Raw genomic sequence first — 15486 nt, 5'->3', positions numbered from 1 at the left:
GCAACCCCGGAGTTTTAAAACTCAACCGGAGGTATGACTGACTGATGAGTTTTAGAATAAGGTTACAGTGCTAACGTTAGATAGTAGCGTTAACGTTACTAGTAAGTGGAAACGCACAAGGAAGATAACGTTAATGTTTCAGAGGCTACGCTACAGTAGGCTAACGTTAGCCATTAGCAACTGGATGCTGTGTTGTCATATATAACGTTATGGCCTTTGTTACATTAGAGGCAAACTAAAAATACCTGTCCAGCAGAAACTCTGCGACCATCTCGTCCCTTTTTAGCTCAGGATGGAGCTGCATCAGTCTTCGTCATCGCTCGAAAGCAGAGCCGATGTTGACCCGAGTTTTGGCTCTTCCAGCATCAGTTGGAGTAGTTACGTCAGTCGGAGGCCTCCACGTGGGAAAGACAGACAGGACGCTCGAATGCAATGATTGGTCGGAGTTTTCTTAGAACCATATGAGAATGATATAATTATGAGTTTATATTTCTGGTGGAATTCACTTACATTTTAGTGCGCCATCAGCTTATTAATAGCATTTTAACCTAAACAAAGAAAAGCATAACATTTCCAGAAAGGTAGGTAAAGAAAAAGGGTGCATAACTGTGTGGGTTCCTCTCTGTAACATTGTCAGACACTTGTAACACACTATGTAGTAACAACCTGAGCCTGTCAGTGGCAAAAACAAGCATTTTTAGTGGACGTAAAATAGTGATGCATAATTGTCCATAATGATTTGGCTGCAGCTCTGTCGCTCAATACTGGACCAATTAAAAAAAAAAAAAAAAAAAAGTTGTCTCCATTAGTCACTGAGACACAAAAACATGCGAAAAATAGGGTCCAGGTTGAAAAGTACAAAAGTTTAACCTGAACAGTGCAGCACAGTTCATTGCATTGAACTTTTAATTTCATTATTTTCTATTATTTTATTCTTATATTTTCATCCTGATACTTTTGCTTTAATTTGCCTTAATTCTAAAGAAATAATATTTAATTTTAACTAAAGCTGAAATAACTAGTTCATCAATCGTTGAGCTAAATGACAGAAATTAATTAGCAACTATTATTTTGGTAAAAGAGTGTCTGAGATCTTTTCAAGTTGAATATCTCTGAGTTCTGGACTCTCAGTCGCGCAAAATGATATATTTGATAGTTTAGTAGACAATGAATTTACAAAGCAGTCTGCAGATTAATTGATTTAAATATCTTGACACTAATTTAAGCTATATCTCTGAGCGCTATTTCAAATTATGGTTAATTAACTCATCTTTGTTTGTCATTCTTCTGTCACTATATAACAAAATAAGCTAAGTGACCCAAAGAATGGCTTTTACTCTTGGTTGAAAGGCCACAGAACATTTTTTTCCCTGTTTATGTGAGTAACAGCTTGGGTTCAACAGTCCGTCCCTGAGGCAGCAATGAACTGAGCCCAGAGCAGTTCACTGGTTAACACTCCCTACAGCTGGGGGGGGACCGCTGCAGCTGTCCCTCCATCATACAGCCCCCATTCTTCCATTCTTCTCTCCAGCCAGCAGTCCCACAGCGTAGCAGCACTGGCTGAGATGAGATGCAGCCAGTATGAAGGGAAAGCACCATGGAGAGTCACAAATAATAAAAACAAACAAGATATTCAAGCAGAGGTCACATCTGGGGAATTAAATGTTACTCTGCTTTGATGAAAAACCAGCAGGGAACTACGGGGATAGGAGGTGGAGGGGTCACACGGCTGCTGATGAAACCTCACCGTGTCAAAAGTAAGACATACTACTCTAAAGGCAGAATCGTATAAAATATTTACAGTTGAAGGTACAAAGCGTGTGAGCGACCGCGTGCATCATGGCTCCAGGAATGTTTCATCCTGATCTGCTAGCATGTGTTGAGATCACATATTCAGTCATCAATGGTTTGATTGCAGCTGTAAATCAGTTCTCATAGTAGCCTAAAAACGATAACACTGGGGCTGTGCCTGAGCATATTTTCCCCAAATTAATACATAACGTTACACAGTATTTTGATTCGCTGCTCTGCTCACATTAAACACATTATTAACGTTACATTGGCAGACAGACAAGAGGAGAGAGAGCAGCGCGGGTTTTTTTTCCGTCTAAACTTTGTGATGTTGAAGTTTGTTTTGCCAGTCAGTCATGTAATTACTTAAATTTAATGTATAACGTCATTCATGCATTACAGCATTGCGGCACAAATCAGTAGAGACCCAGCTCGCTAACATTAGCTAGTGTTATTAGCCCTACTCTGTACAGTAACTGTGAAGCACTAAAGAAGATCAGTTGCTGATTTATTTTTGTCTCTTCGGTGGCCGATGATGACACATTAAACTGATAATTTATTACATGGCAAAGAAATACTGGTAAAACAAACTTCAACATATGCGGTGGGCAATATGGCCCAAAAATGATATCACGATATTTCAGTATTTTACGTATTTTTACATTATTCTTGGGGATATGACAAATATATTAAAATATTTATATATGTTATTATTGATTTAAGAAAACAGTACCATACCATAACTATCACACATTCACATATATGTGTTTTTTTGTCGAGCCGCAAGCCGCACAGAGGTTTACATTACCAAAGGTTTATGACAAAATCACTTGACAACACCAACACCCATGTGAGCATGGCCAGAGAGGAGAGGGAGAGATGCTGTGCTGCTGCCAGAGGAGCCGCTGAATGAGTTCCCTCTGAGCGATAAGTCGCGAAAAGAGTCTGAGAAGTCCGGGGCTGTTCATAAAACAGTCAAGATGCCAAACAATGCAACAGTTTATTCCCCACTACTTAAGCTGCTCCTCTTTTTTGAACCACCGTGGAGTCGCTGATAATTTCACTTTCAGCCATGCTTGCTGCCATGGGTAACAGTATGATGTCAATATGTCAACAAGTCTAAATATCCCGAGTATCATGATATGAATTTTTCATATGATATTGAAAAATATACCGGTATTATCATAAACACACCCCTGCTTCAACGTGTCATTATAAATTAAACATGTACAGCAAGTTATAATCGAGTTGCTCTCTCTCTCTCCACATTGGTCTCAGTGTCTGTCCCATATAGTCTGTTCGTTCTTTTGACGCAGTGCATGATGGGCTATATTGCTTGGTTACTACTTGTCACGGTGTATTGTGGGATACTTTGAGGCCACTATATAGGTTATAATAATTCCCTCTTTACATTCGGACAGCACTACAAAATGGCGAACTCACTATACAATGGACTATATAGTGAGTAGTAAGTGACTTCAGACACAGCCGGTGTCTCTTTTAGGGACAGTGTACCCTGGCCCCAGAGTCTGCATCAGCTTTCCAAGTCTTGCATCGTCAATACTCTCCATAGGTGCCGTCCATTCTCAGTCCAGATGCCAGGGAGTAGGGTGGGGGCGTCAGCTAGCTAACTTACCTCATTGAGGTTGTCTCATGTGATTTGATAAACAGAGAGACAGAGGGCACGGCTGAGCAAATCAATGCACCTAAATACTTAAAAAATATCAATATGTGCACAAAACAATATCGACACCTCAACTTGAAGAATTTCAATTCAGCTGAGAGGTCATCAACCGATGAGTCAACTCATCGACTTTCAGGTGGCAGCCCTAAATAATATGCCTGCTCATTTCCTCTGAGATTTAGATCATTGTCGCCCTGCAGCAGTGTGTTCTATTGAAAATCTGCTTGTCCCTTCCTACAGAGAAAATCAGACATGTGGCCTCTGGAATACTTTTTTAATCTAAAGAAATAATTCTGTTACTGGTATATTTAGTAAACCGCCTTTAGAAGACAGAAACTGTAAGTGTGTCTTATTAAATGCTTTTAAAAGTGAAAAACAAACAAAAACAGCTTCAGCTCGAGGCAGAGTGAGAACCTAAAGTGTAAAAGAAGTACTGATAGTTTATGTTGTTTCCCATAGCAACAGATGCAGACCAGATGCTGAAGCATCAGGCTGCAGAGCAGGACTGACTTTGTTGCTTACTGATCAAATTTGGATTAGGAGGTTTTTAGACATCTATAACCAAGTGAGAATAACTACATTGAAACTGTATCTGTTTCCATGCTTGAATAAATAATGTACTGGAGGACATACGATACATTTATCTGCATACTAAAGCCCAATAAAAAACAGCTTGTCATGTTCTCATATAAGAATATTTTCCCCTGTGATAATGACGCATCTCCTGCCCACGTTACCGCATATATATATATATACCTTTGAAGCCCTATAAGTCCTTTAATCAGAGATGTACTCTGAACAGGGAACACATGACAGGAAGTAGTCTGCCTCAAACATAATTATCATGTGCAGTACAGTTATAGTACAGTAGTGTAAGATATTCTTTTTAGCAGCAGTATTTCTCAAATCCCAAGCAGCTTAATAATGATTAATAATTAGATTAAAACTATTGATCAGCTATTTGTGAAGGTATTTCCTTGAAGTTGGCGAGATGTTTCTTTGATGTATCTTTCCGTATCACTCCCCGTCAAGCTTACAACAACTGGATACTGATTAAAACTAAAGTTTGTCAGAAGTATGTGATGAGTCATCGCCCATCTTAGCTACTCAGTGAGCTGTGCTGCTTTTGCTGAATTTGTGCGATGATGTGCGGATTGGAAGAGTGGGAAAATTTCCCATTATTCCCACTGCTACACTTTAAAAAATGCCCTAAATTGTAATTAATTTATTGTTTTTTCTTTTTAATTATTTTTGTTTTTTCTTACATAGTTCTAGCAGTTCATTATTTTTGCAGGGTTAAGCCTGGAGGGGATCATGCATGAGTGTACATATGTGTGAATCTGTATATCCGTCTTTCTTCAATCAATCAATCAACTAATCGTCATTAGTTGTTGCATAGAAATTATACAGAGTGCAACTCCAGTGAAATATTAACATTAGCTCCTTTACGTCATGGACCGTAATTTAGTCAGTTTTAGTCGTCTTTCAACATTGGCTGATGTTTTGTAATTATCCATGATTCCAGATGGTTCTGGTAATCCATGGTTCCTGGTTGTGGAGGGACGCAGCTAACTACTGCACCCAGCAAACTACTGGACCAATCAACCTAATATTTTGTGTACAGTCAAGGCTGTTTGCTCAATAACCTCTTGCAGTTGCGTTGATTCAAAATTGTTGAGAACCTGTTTTATTGACCATTTTAGACCGTCATTGACTGCCGAATCCTCTTCTTAACCATTGTTAATACCTCATTTGTTGTGCTGCAGCCAACAGGTGAAGTTAATACTAGTAAAAGTTTAGTTACGAATGACATGGATCAAAGATTTGTGGCTGATTTAGTTATTAAAAATAAATTCATGCTCATAATTGTATGAATTCACGTACAGGGCCTGTAAAAAAAAAAAAGAAAAGAAATCAATCTGCTCTGTGTAACGCGCCGTAGCTCTGTCGAATATAGATGCGTGTATTTTTGTAATGTTTCTGAAACTTGCTGCATTGCGTCTGCTGATATTACAAGAATTGTGTTGAGGAGCCGCAATCAGCCTGGGCAGCCGCTTGGTCACCTGGCTTCATTCTATATCAGCTGATTTGACTCTGCTGGTGTTCATGTTGGATTTTGTTTGTTTGTAACTGTTTGTGGTCTGTTGACACAAGCTATAGATATCATGTCAAAATCAGAAATACTTTGTTGATCCCTGGGGGGAAATTATTAATCTCTTAGAAATTCACAGTATCACACAGGCCATCTTAAATGTTGTTTTTCCCACTGCTGCTCGTAATTATGGTCCAAACAATGTGATGTGACTGATTATTTTACTGTTATCATAGATGCTAAAAAGCAAAAACACTGAGTCTGAGACAGTTTGAGTTTCTGTTGTGGAGAATGTTTGGATGCACTGAAGTCTGCAGTATCATTAAACTGTAACTTCCGTAACACAACTTGCAAAGTAATTTCTCACAGATGGCCAATCAAGCACTCACAACATAGCATGATGTATAGAAATAACACAAGCTTTCCTTCATCTTTAATGCCTCCCTGAAGATGACTCATTAATTTGCTGCAGCTTTGCAAACAATTAAATTGGAATGAGTGAGAGTGATACCCAGCGTTGCCCTCCCCCATGATTCAGGGGAATTGACCATGTGTAAAATTTTCATGAGCTTGTTTCTTTTTTTACAGGCCTGCTTGTTATGAGTCAGAATAGGATCCAATCGACTGCTGTTAACAGAATCTGTGTTCAGGCTGACGTGATGGCCATATTAAAACTAGTATGGCAGAAAATTAAACAAACAAGGTGGCCTTGGCTGGTTCGGCACACGGGACGTAAAGGCAGATGAGATGCTGATTTAATAACACCACTTGCCGTAAATAGTTTTGAAGCCTCTAGTTGACACAGTAGAAACTACTTCAACAGCTTGGCCAACTAACGGGTCATTGGATGCTCTAATTACAATGATACACAGCAGATGTCACTTGTACTGTACAGGTCTCTACCCATATAGGAAAATCTGTAAAATCCACAAACAAAAAAAGGTTTCACTGTTTGTGTTTTTCATGTTGGTGTTTTCCTCTTGCAGATGTACATCCAAACAACCACGTTGACCATCTCCGTGAGCCTGAGCGCCTCAGTGTCCCTCGGGTTGCTCTACATGCCGAAGGTCTATGTGGTCCTCTTCCACCCGGAGCAGAATGTGCCCAAGCGCACACGCAGCCTCAAGGCTGTGGTTACCGCCGCCACCATGTCCAACAAGTTCAACCCCAAGGCCGGACTCAGACCCAACGGAGAAGCCAAGACTGAGCTGTGCGAAAGCCTCGAAACACAAAGTAAGTACACGCACGCTAATGAGGAGGCCTGTGACTAAGAGCCCACTGTTTTGTTTTTTTTAAATCCAACATGTTTTGTCCTTTAGTGTCAGTAAATCAAAGAATTTGATTCAGAGATATGAAGCAGAGTAAAAAATAATTACTTATTAACAGATGTGTGGCATGTTATTTAACACTTCATTGAATCCAGTAAATGTGCCACTGTTTATTTGGTGGGAGGCGAGTCAGGAGGAAGCGTTACAGGATTCTCAATTATGTGTGTGGGGTGGTGAAGTCATGATGAAATGGATTACTGTTATCAACACAGAACAGTTTCTGCAGCTCAACAATACAACTGCAGTTCTGCTTCAGTACAACCTTAAAATATGACAAGTTAAACAATGATTTTTTTTTTCATTGTCATTTTCTTTTCATCATCATTTCATTAAATGTAGTGGTTATATCTGAAATCTGACATCTCATGCTTTAAAGGACCCTCTCCTTTTGACTGTTGCTCTCTCTAATCACACCCCTCCTACTGAAAGAATTAGTTGATTAATTGAATAGTGAAAAAAGGAAACATTTAGTACTTGTTAGAGTAATGTCTTAAACTCTGATGACTGGGTTTTTCTCTCCTGGTCAAACTTTTTTTTTTTTTTTAGGTTAAGAAAGAGACATTTTGTGTCACATGCACCTCAGGGTTGTGCTAAAATGTTAATGTTGACAAGTTGGGCGATCAATAAGTCTAATCTAATTAGACTCTAATTAATTCATTAATTGATATAAGCTAATGAGTAACATGTAGGAAATGTCAGAGGGCAGTGAAAAGGCACATTGTGTTTTCCCAGAGCCTAGTGTGACCCTTTAACTAGCGTGTTTTTAATTGAGGAACAGTCAAATCCCCCCAAAGATATTTAATTTGAATCATAATCATATAGGACTGAAAGAAAAAGTAACAAATCCGCACATTAAAGCAGCTTAATTCAGCTGCTAGGATTTGGTATTTTAGCTTGACAAATGACAAGAATAATTAATCAGTTATCAAAATTCTAACCCCTTAATTTAGTGTCAATCAGCTAATCAATTTGCCAATTTTTTCAGCTGTAGAGATGTAGTTTAATGTAAGAAAAAAAAAAAAAAAAAAGGACATAAATGACTTCACTATTTAAAATGCACAAAAACTGGTTGAAGTCATTTATGAGGCCAAACTTCGACCAGGTTCAGCATCTGTAATATAAGAATTTGGATCTTTTTTCTGCTTTATATTCATAAAAAAATGTATATCCTCAAGTTCTGGAGAAAACACTTAATTCCAAGACCTCAGTTTGGGCTCTGTGAAAACATAATGGACATTTTCCACTGTTTGACATGCTACAGAGGAAACAACTATTTGAATAATAGTCAATATGTGATCAATAATTAAAATCAGTGGCTGCAACCAGAGATTCAAGTTATTGTAGATAATCAAAGGATGTTTGACTCTCCATTCTGAAGCAGCTCAATCTCTCAACATGTGCCTCCTCCTAATCGCAATAGCAACAAGAGCGCAGACCTTCACCAAGCAGCTCGGATTTCCCGCCATTTTATTATTTTATCCACTTCGCTTCAACCGATCACCACCAAAATTTTAGCATCTGTTCCTCCCATTATCAACCTTTACTGAAAATTTCATCAAAATCCGTTCAGAACTTTTTGAGTTATTTTGCAAACAAACAGACAAACAGACCAACGCTGGCGAAAACATAACCTCCTTGGCGGAGGTAATAAAAGTGCTTGGTGCTACTGTGTCACTGACACACCAGTGAAGTAAATAATGACTTCAGCAATTTAGTCAGCAGAAATTACTCATGTGACGTCCAAAACACTCTTCCTCCGCTCGCCTCAGCCAGGGAAAGGTTTTAATCGGTCATGTCTGTCAACAGAGATGCATCCCCTCCGTCTGGCCTGTTTTAACAAGGAAATCGAGCCTATTGTCACACATTTTAAACTTCTGTTTACTCTTTACTTCTCAGCAGGAGTGAGAAATGTTTTCCGTCATAGGAGAATAAAAGAGCTGACAGTGTATTTATGGTGAACACAGAAAACAGAAATCAATACAAACATAATGACAATGTAGTAACAATGGCAGGCCCATCAGAATAGCTACATATAAACATACAGTGCAACATTAATTCATATCCTGCTTTAAGTTTCTCTGGAGGGTTAATAGGGCCTTTTGTTACAATAAGTGTTGAGAAGGCAAAGGCGCAGAATTGATAGCCAGCAGCAATTTATCCTGATGGGGTTACCGTTTACAGGGGCTGTACAGTGCATGGCTATTTGAATAAGCACCATTTGTCATTGTCATCGCCACTGTGGATATATGGCTTGATGAAATTGAAAAATTCCTGTCTGGGCCAGCTCCTACTACTCCCGAGATCTGGTGGCAATATGTCAGGATTTATCTGCTCCACCTCAGTGAATCAGCTAACACGGTGTGGGGAGACAACTGGAAAGTTAAGGCATGATAACTGAAGGAAAAGGAGGTGTGGTGGGGGCAGTCGGATTCACTGAAACCCCTGTCTGCTGTAGGTAGTACAGGCATGTATTAAGGGTAAAAATATTATTATTTTATTTTACACTACAGCACAAGGACTAAACAGAATTCTTAAATTCATTTTATTAACATGTTACACCATTTGAAGACCCTTTCCAAACATTTTAAAACCTCATTGCCACTTGAAGTTCCAACCAGTTACATCAGCAACATACTTTAACTAATATACTATAAGTTAAAGTAGCACATCTAAAAGTCTTTGTTCGTGGTAACCACTCTGGACTACTGTCTCAATGCAACATAATTCTGACAGACAGTTTGGGAACAAAGCACAAAGATATTCTGATGAAGGACTGTATGTTAAGCAAGGTAAACATGATGAAGAGCTAGTAGTATGTACAATCTACTAGCTAGTAGATAATATGCCATACAAATCAATGTATAGTATGTCCTTCAAAAACCCATAAAAACTCATACTATTGTATGTCATAAAATGCCATAGAAATTCATAATACCGTATGTCATAGAAAAATAATGCAAAAAAAGAGTCATAAAAAAATGTGCAACAACAGAAACTAGTATTAAAAGTATATAGTATAGTATAGTGTATGCCTAAAAATGCCATGAAAGTCATGGTATAGTATGTCATTAAATGCCTTATAAATAAAATATCATAGTTTTTATTTTGTCATTAAAAAAAAAACAATAAAAAGTCATAGTATAGTATTTCATTCAAAATGCCAAAAAAGTCATAGTGTAGTTTGTCATTCAAAATGCCATAAAGAGTCATAGTAAAGTATGTCAAAACAAATTACATGAAGGGTCATAGTATAGTATGTCGCGAAAAAAAAAAGTCATAAAAAGTCAGTATAGTATGTCGGGGGAAAAAAGTCATTGTATAGTNATAGTATGTCATTAAATGCCTTATAAATAAAATATCATAGTTTTTATTTTGTCATTAAAAAAAAAAACAATAAAAAGTCATAGTATAGTATTTCATAAAAAATGCCAAAAAAGTCATAGTATAGTTTGTCATTCAAAATGCCATAAAGAGTCATAGTAAAGAATGTCTAAACAAATGTCATGAAGGGTCATAGTATAGTATGTCGCGAAAAAAAAAGTCATAAAAAGTCAGTATAGTATGTCGGGGAAAAAAAGTCATTGTATAGTATGTCGAAATGTGTGTGTCTTGTGTGTCATAAAATAGGTCATAACTACTTAAGACCCCATGGACATCCTGTAAACAGCAACTGAACAAATTATTCGCCATTATCTGACATTTCACCTTACACTTGTTACATCAGGAAGCAAGGCCAAACACAACACCCACATGTCCTTCAGAAGTTCCTCTTATCTCACAGGTCACAACAGTTCACCTTTACTCTGTTTAACTCCCAGCCTCCCTCTCATTCTTCTCTTTCAGCTTTTTCAACAAAGCAAACCTACATCAGCTACAGCAACCATGCAATCTAAGGGACAAATCTTCTTATCGTAATTCAGGATTTTCCACCTTGACGGAGAAAAACATGCAGTGGAGTTTCACACAGCCGGCATAAAAAATGGATGTGTCATTGTACGGGTGGAGATCACAGAAATGTTGCCCAAAGACGTGACATGGCGAGGAGAGACCACGGGAATGGACAGAACAGGGGACCAGAACAGATAACAGTACAATTGCAAGGTTCCATCTTCTGTCTGCCTCACAAGAATACACATTAAAAAAAGAAAAGAAAAATGAAAAATACTTGCATGGCAGAGGCCTGGAGACTGATGGATGGAGCTTTCTTTTTGAGTGTTTACATTTCAGCTATGCCCCCTTTCAAAGACTTCTCCTTCATCTTGAGCAGTGCTGACTGAAACTGAACTAAATCAAGAATATGTTCAGGTGTTCTCAATGTCGTCTGCCAGTTTTAAAAAACTGTAATTAATCTTAAAAACCCTCAAGGCATCACAAGGGATTAATCAACACCAAAAAGGCATGAAAACATGGTCCATGGATTTCTAAAGGGGGAGGGTAGGGTTGTGTTTGTTTTTATTTCTAAATGTAATCCAGTCTCATGAGTCAAATGACTGGAAATGGCGATCATCTCAACAACGCAACAAATCTGTACCAGACTCCATGTAATTTTTTTCCCCCTCTTCCAGGTTTCCACCGAGTCAGTGATAAGGACTACACATATAAGATGGTCTCTGCCGATTTTGAGCATGCCAGTTTCAACATCCTGTGTTGTGTCGTTAAAAAAAAAAAAAAGAAGAAAAAGAAAAAATAGTATCTTTGGAATGCGTTTAAAACTCTGTTGCAGCGTTGTTAACAATTGTTTGGGCCTGAGCCTATTGTACGTTAAAAACTGTTCTCAAATGGTGAAGGTCTAGTGAGTGATTATTTATCTGTGCTTAAGTCAGGCCATGATTTGTATTACCAGCTAGCCCAAGGCTGCCACTGCCCTCCGCATACCTGTATGTGCTTTGAAACGATGGCTCGTGGTTAAAATAAACAGTATTTTATCCAGGAGATGTTACCGTAAGCTGTCGTCCAGGATGACCCTCCCATCACTGCCACCAGCTATTCTCTTGGTCACACGTAGTGTAAGGGTAAAGCTTAGCTGTACAGATCCATTAGGAGGGGAATTAAGATGAAGTATGCCCTTGAGAGGATTGTGCAATATGACCTGAAGGTGATATCCATAATGGACCAGCTACTGGGAAAATTCATTACTATACATGTCCTCCTCAGGCACTCTCATGATAAGGAGGAGGTGTCGGGAAGTTGTAAGGCTTTCCAACAAATGAAAATCTAATTGCAAAAGTATACATTATCTCTATCAATCACCCTGAGCTCGCTGAACAGATTAATAGTTGGCTTCATACTGTAAAAGCCCTCTAATGTCTTGGGGAAAAACATCGTGGGGTCATTTGTGTTGTGAATTCAATGCTGCTCTTCATGCCTCCCTCTGTATTACTTTCAACACCATTTGTGTTGCAGAATAAAATGTGAGTGCTGACCAAATTAAATGGCAAGTTAATGTATGTTATTAAATAGATTGATGATGTCTGCTTTATGTCCTGACATATCCTAAAATTGGGGAAAATGTACAAAAAGATACAGTGCCTGGCTATCTGACTATGTATTTGTAAAACCTCATGAAAACTAATGAAGTGTGTGAAGCATGTTTAGTTTTTTTTATACAAAATTTTATTTCTATTAAAAATGTTTTCAAACTTCAGCACCGTTTGTGTGATTTGGAAACATCTACTGGTTTCTTAGTTCATTTATTTGACCCTTGGTTTTAAAAATAAAGGGAGGAATAAAACAGAATTGTACATTAGCAAACCTGCATCATCTTCAGCTAAATGATTGGCAGCTCCTCCGTGGGAGTGTGGTTTTTTTCTTTTTTATTCTCGTTGTAAACTAATAATACAGTTTAAAAAACAGTTTGTCAGCCCCTGGAGAAAAAAGAAGATAGCTACCATCCTCTGAATAATATGTTGCCACAACTGCTCTGATAATAGCACTGGAAGGAAGGAGAATTGGTGGAGGGAAACATGAAATTATTTTAAATGAATGGTTTGCTGCTACTTGAAACCAAGGCCTCTGCATGCGGCGAGCTCTCAGGATCTATCATCTTTTCCACGCCCTCCTGTTACTGTGAGCGCACCACACAAAAGGCTCAGAAATAACAGTTGTTATAGCAAGTGTGCTAAATGCGTGCCCAAGTACTAGATAACTGCAATATGTAGAGCAGAGTATATATATCATCTTCACATGGCAGAGACAGAATGAGGTGTCTTCAATGTTTAGTCTCATGAGACTACAGGGCTTTGCGTTAGACATTCTCCTGTTGATGAACAAATTTAGAAAGATCTAATGCCACAATAAAGAAAGTGATGTAAACATTAAAGTAAAATCATGTAAATTATGTAGCATTTTAAGTATCTTAAAAAATACAGTATGAAGTCACAAGCTCACATTAATGCAGCACTTCCACATGCTCTTGTGAAAGAAGAAATACTTCATACAAAAATAAAAATCTAAAGAACAGTTTTTGGCCGGGTGCCAAATAAAAATCTATATACAGTATGAAAGACACTGCAGGACCCTGATGTGGGCTACTAACTAAATAAATCACTAAATCGATACATTATTAATAAATAACACATAACAAGGCCGATACAGGCTGCAAATAACCTCTATGTTTTTCCTCAAGACCCACAAACTGAAATAATCAGTCTTTCATGGATCTTACAGGCCTGATTATTGGGAACCAACATTCCTGAATCTGCAGTTGTTTTTCTGAAAGACATCCTCAAACGAAGTCAATAAAACTGTTATACTGACAACTACTAAACGAAGAGCATACACTGTTTGTATCTCTCTGAAATCAAAACATTTATTACAGTTGATGTACCTTTAACTCCCTAACACTTGAATTTACCAACAGGAAATACAGCTGGAACAGTTACAAACACTAATACTTGAACCTCCAATCTTGTGAGATTAAACAACTCCAATATTTTCTGTATGAATGGTCAACACTTAATGATCCAACATAAAAAGAAGCATACTAATGGGCACTGATAGTGGATCACTTCAGTCCAGCTAAGCACTGATGGAATTGTTTTGCTCCCCTCTCATGATGTTAATGCAAACATTTCCTGCAACTCCTTTACTGTAAAACTGTATCTGACAAGCTCTTACTGTAAGGCACCTGCAGGAAGGAGTGCTTTTATTCAACAAGTGTGAAGCCATCTTAATGCATCAATAAAACTGAACAGTATGTGTTCCTTTAGCCTCTTTAACACTGCTTTGAAAAAGCTCAACTCAAGAGAAAGACGGCCTCCAATTAGCTGGGAAGAAATCAGCCAAACTGAAGAGATACTTCAGGTTGCACCATCTTACTACATATCACACGGTAAGTAAACTACATGTAACGTTAAATAAAATTCTGATGTTGATAAAGCCTGCAAAGCTGACTGAGAGTCAACTAAATTTAGGCCTTAAAAGGCACAGCACACTGTCATTTAAAATGCCATTAAAAGTCATAGTATAGTATGTTGTCAAAATTGCACTAAATACTTATAGTATGTCGTCAAACTTTAATCAAAAACAGTCAGTAGTATGTCATCAAAATTTCATGAAAAAACCGTCATAGTACACTGTCCTGCAAAGTTATGAAAAAATGTCATAGTATAGCAAGTCGTCCAAAATAATGAAAAAACATCATACTATAGCATGTCGTCCAAAATTATGAAAAAAATGTCATAGTATAGTATGTCGTCCAAAATTATGAAAAAAATGTTATAGTATAGCATGTCGTCCAAAATAATGAAAAAATGTCAGAGTATAGTATGTTGTCCAAAATTATGAAAAAACATCATAGTATAGCATGTCTTAAAAAAATCATGAAAAACGTAATAGTATAGCATGTCGTCCAAAATTGTGGAAAAAAATCATGGTATAGTATGTCTTAAAAAAATCATGAAAAAAAGTCATAGTATAGTATGTCGTCCAAAATCATGAAAAAAAGTCATAGTATAGTATGTCTTAAAAAAATCATGAAAAACGTCACAGTATAGCATGCCGTCCAAAATTATGAAAAAACGTCATAGTATAGCATGTCGTCCAAAATTGTGAAAAAAAATCATGGTATTGTATGTCTTAAAAAAATCATGAAAAAAAGTCATAGTATAGTATGTCGTCCAAAATCATGAAAAAAAGTCATAGTATAGCATGTCGTCCAAAATCATGAAAAAACATCATGGTATAGTATGTCTTAAAAAAAATCATGAAAAAATGTCAATGTCACAGGTCGTAGTATAGTACGTCTTCCAAATTCTTTAAAAAAGCTCAGAGTATGGTGTTATGACCCAGGTCTTTATTTTTTGAGTATTTTACTTGTGTTGATCTGTGTGACCTTTAAGGTGTTCTCTCTCCTCCTGTCAGAGTGTGTGCATGTGTTGAAGCTTGATTGGTTGTTACAAGGCAGGTGGTGAGTGCTGAATGGGCTGGCCCAAGAAGACTGCTGACACCGGATTGGCCCACTGCGAGTCAGAGGGTTTTTAAACCTTCAGCTGAGAGAAGCTCTTCCCTCCTTTCATCCTTCCACTGCCAACAAAGCCAGTAGTATATCTAGATTGTGTTTGTGCTATTTTGTGTGAGTACCTGCAGACAAA

The 15486-nt window shown here is 37.7% G+C and overlaps 1 protein-coding gene across 1 annotated transcript in view; it reads left to right on the top strand.

Annotated features, from left to right (window-relative positions):
- grm4 (glutamate receptor, metabotropic 4) overlaps nt 1–12436 on the top strand; it is a 277637-nt gene extending 265201 nt beyond the window's left edge. The window contains exons 10-11 of the mRNA XM_050038398.1: nt 6554–6800; nt 10739–12436. Of these exons, the coding sequence (XP_049894355.1) occupies nt 6554–6800; nt 10739–10788 (297 nt within the window). The 3' untranslated portion in view covers nt 10789–12436. The remainder of the gene's footprint in view (nt 1–6553; nt 6801–10738) is intronic.
- Nucleotides 12437–15486: the final 3050 nt, after the last annotated feature.

This window comes from Epinephelus moara, chromosome 24 (assembly GCF_006386435.1).
Source record: "Epinephelus moara isolate mb chromosome 24, YSFRI_EMoa_1.0, whole genome shotgun sequence".
Taxonomy (NCBI): domain Eukaryota; kingdom Metazoa; phylum Chordata; class Actinopteri; order Perciformes; family Serranidae; genus Epinephelus; species Epinephelus moara.
The sequence above is the reverse complement of the archived record's forward strand: the minus strand, read 5'-3'. Positions and strand labels throughout refer to the sequence as shown.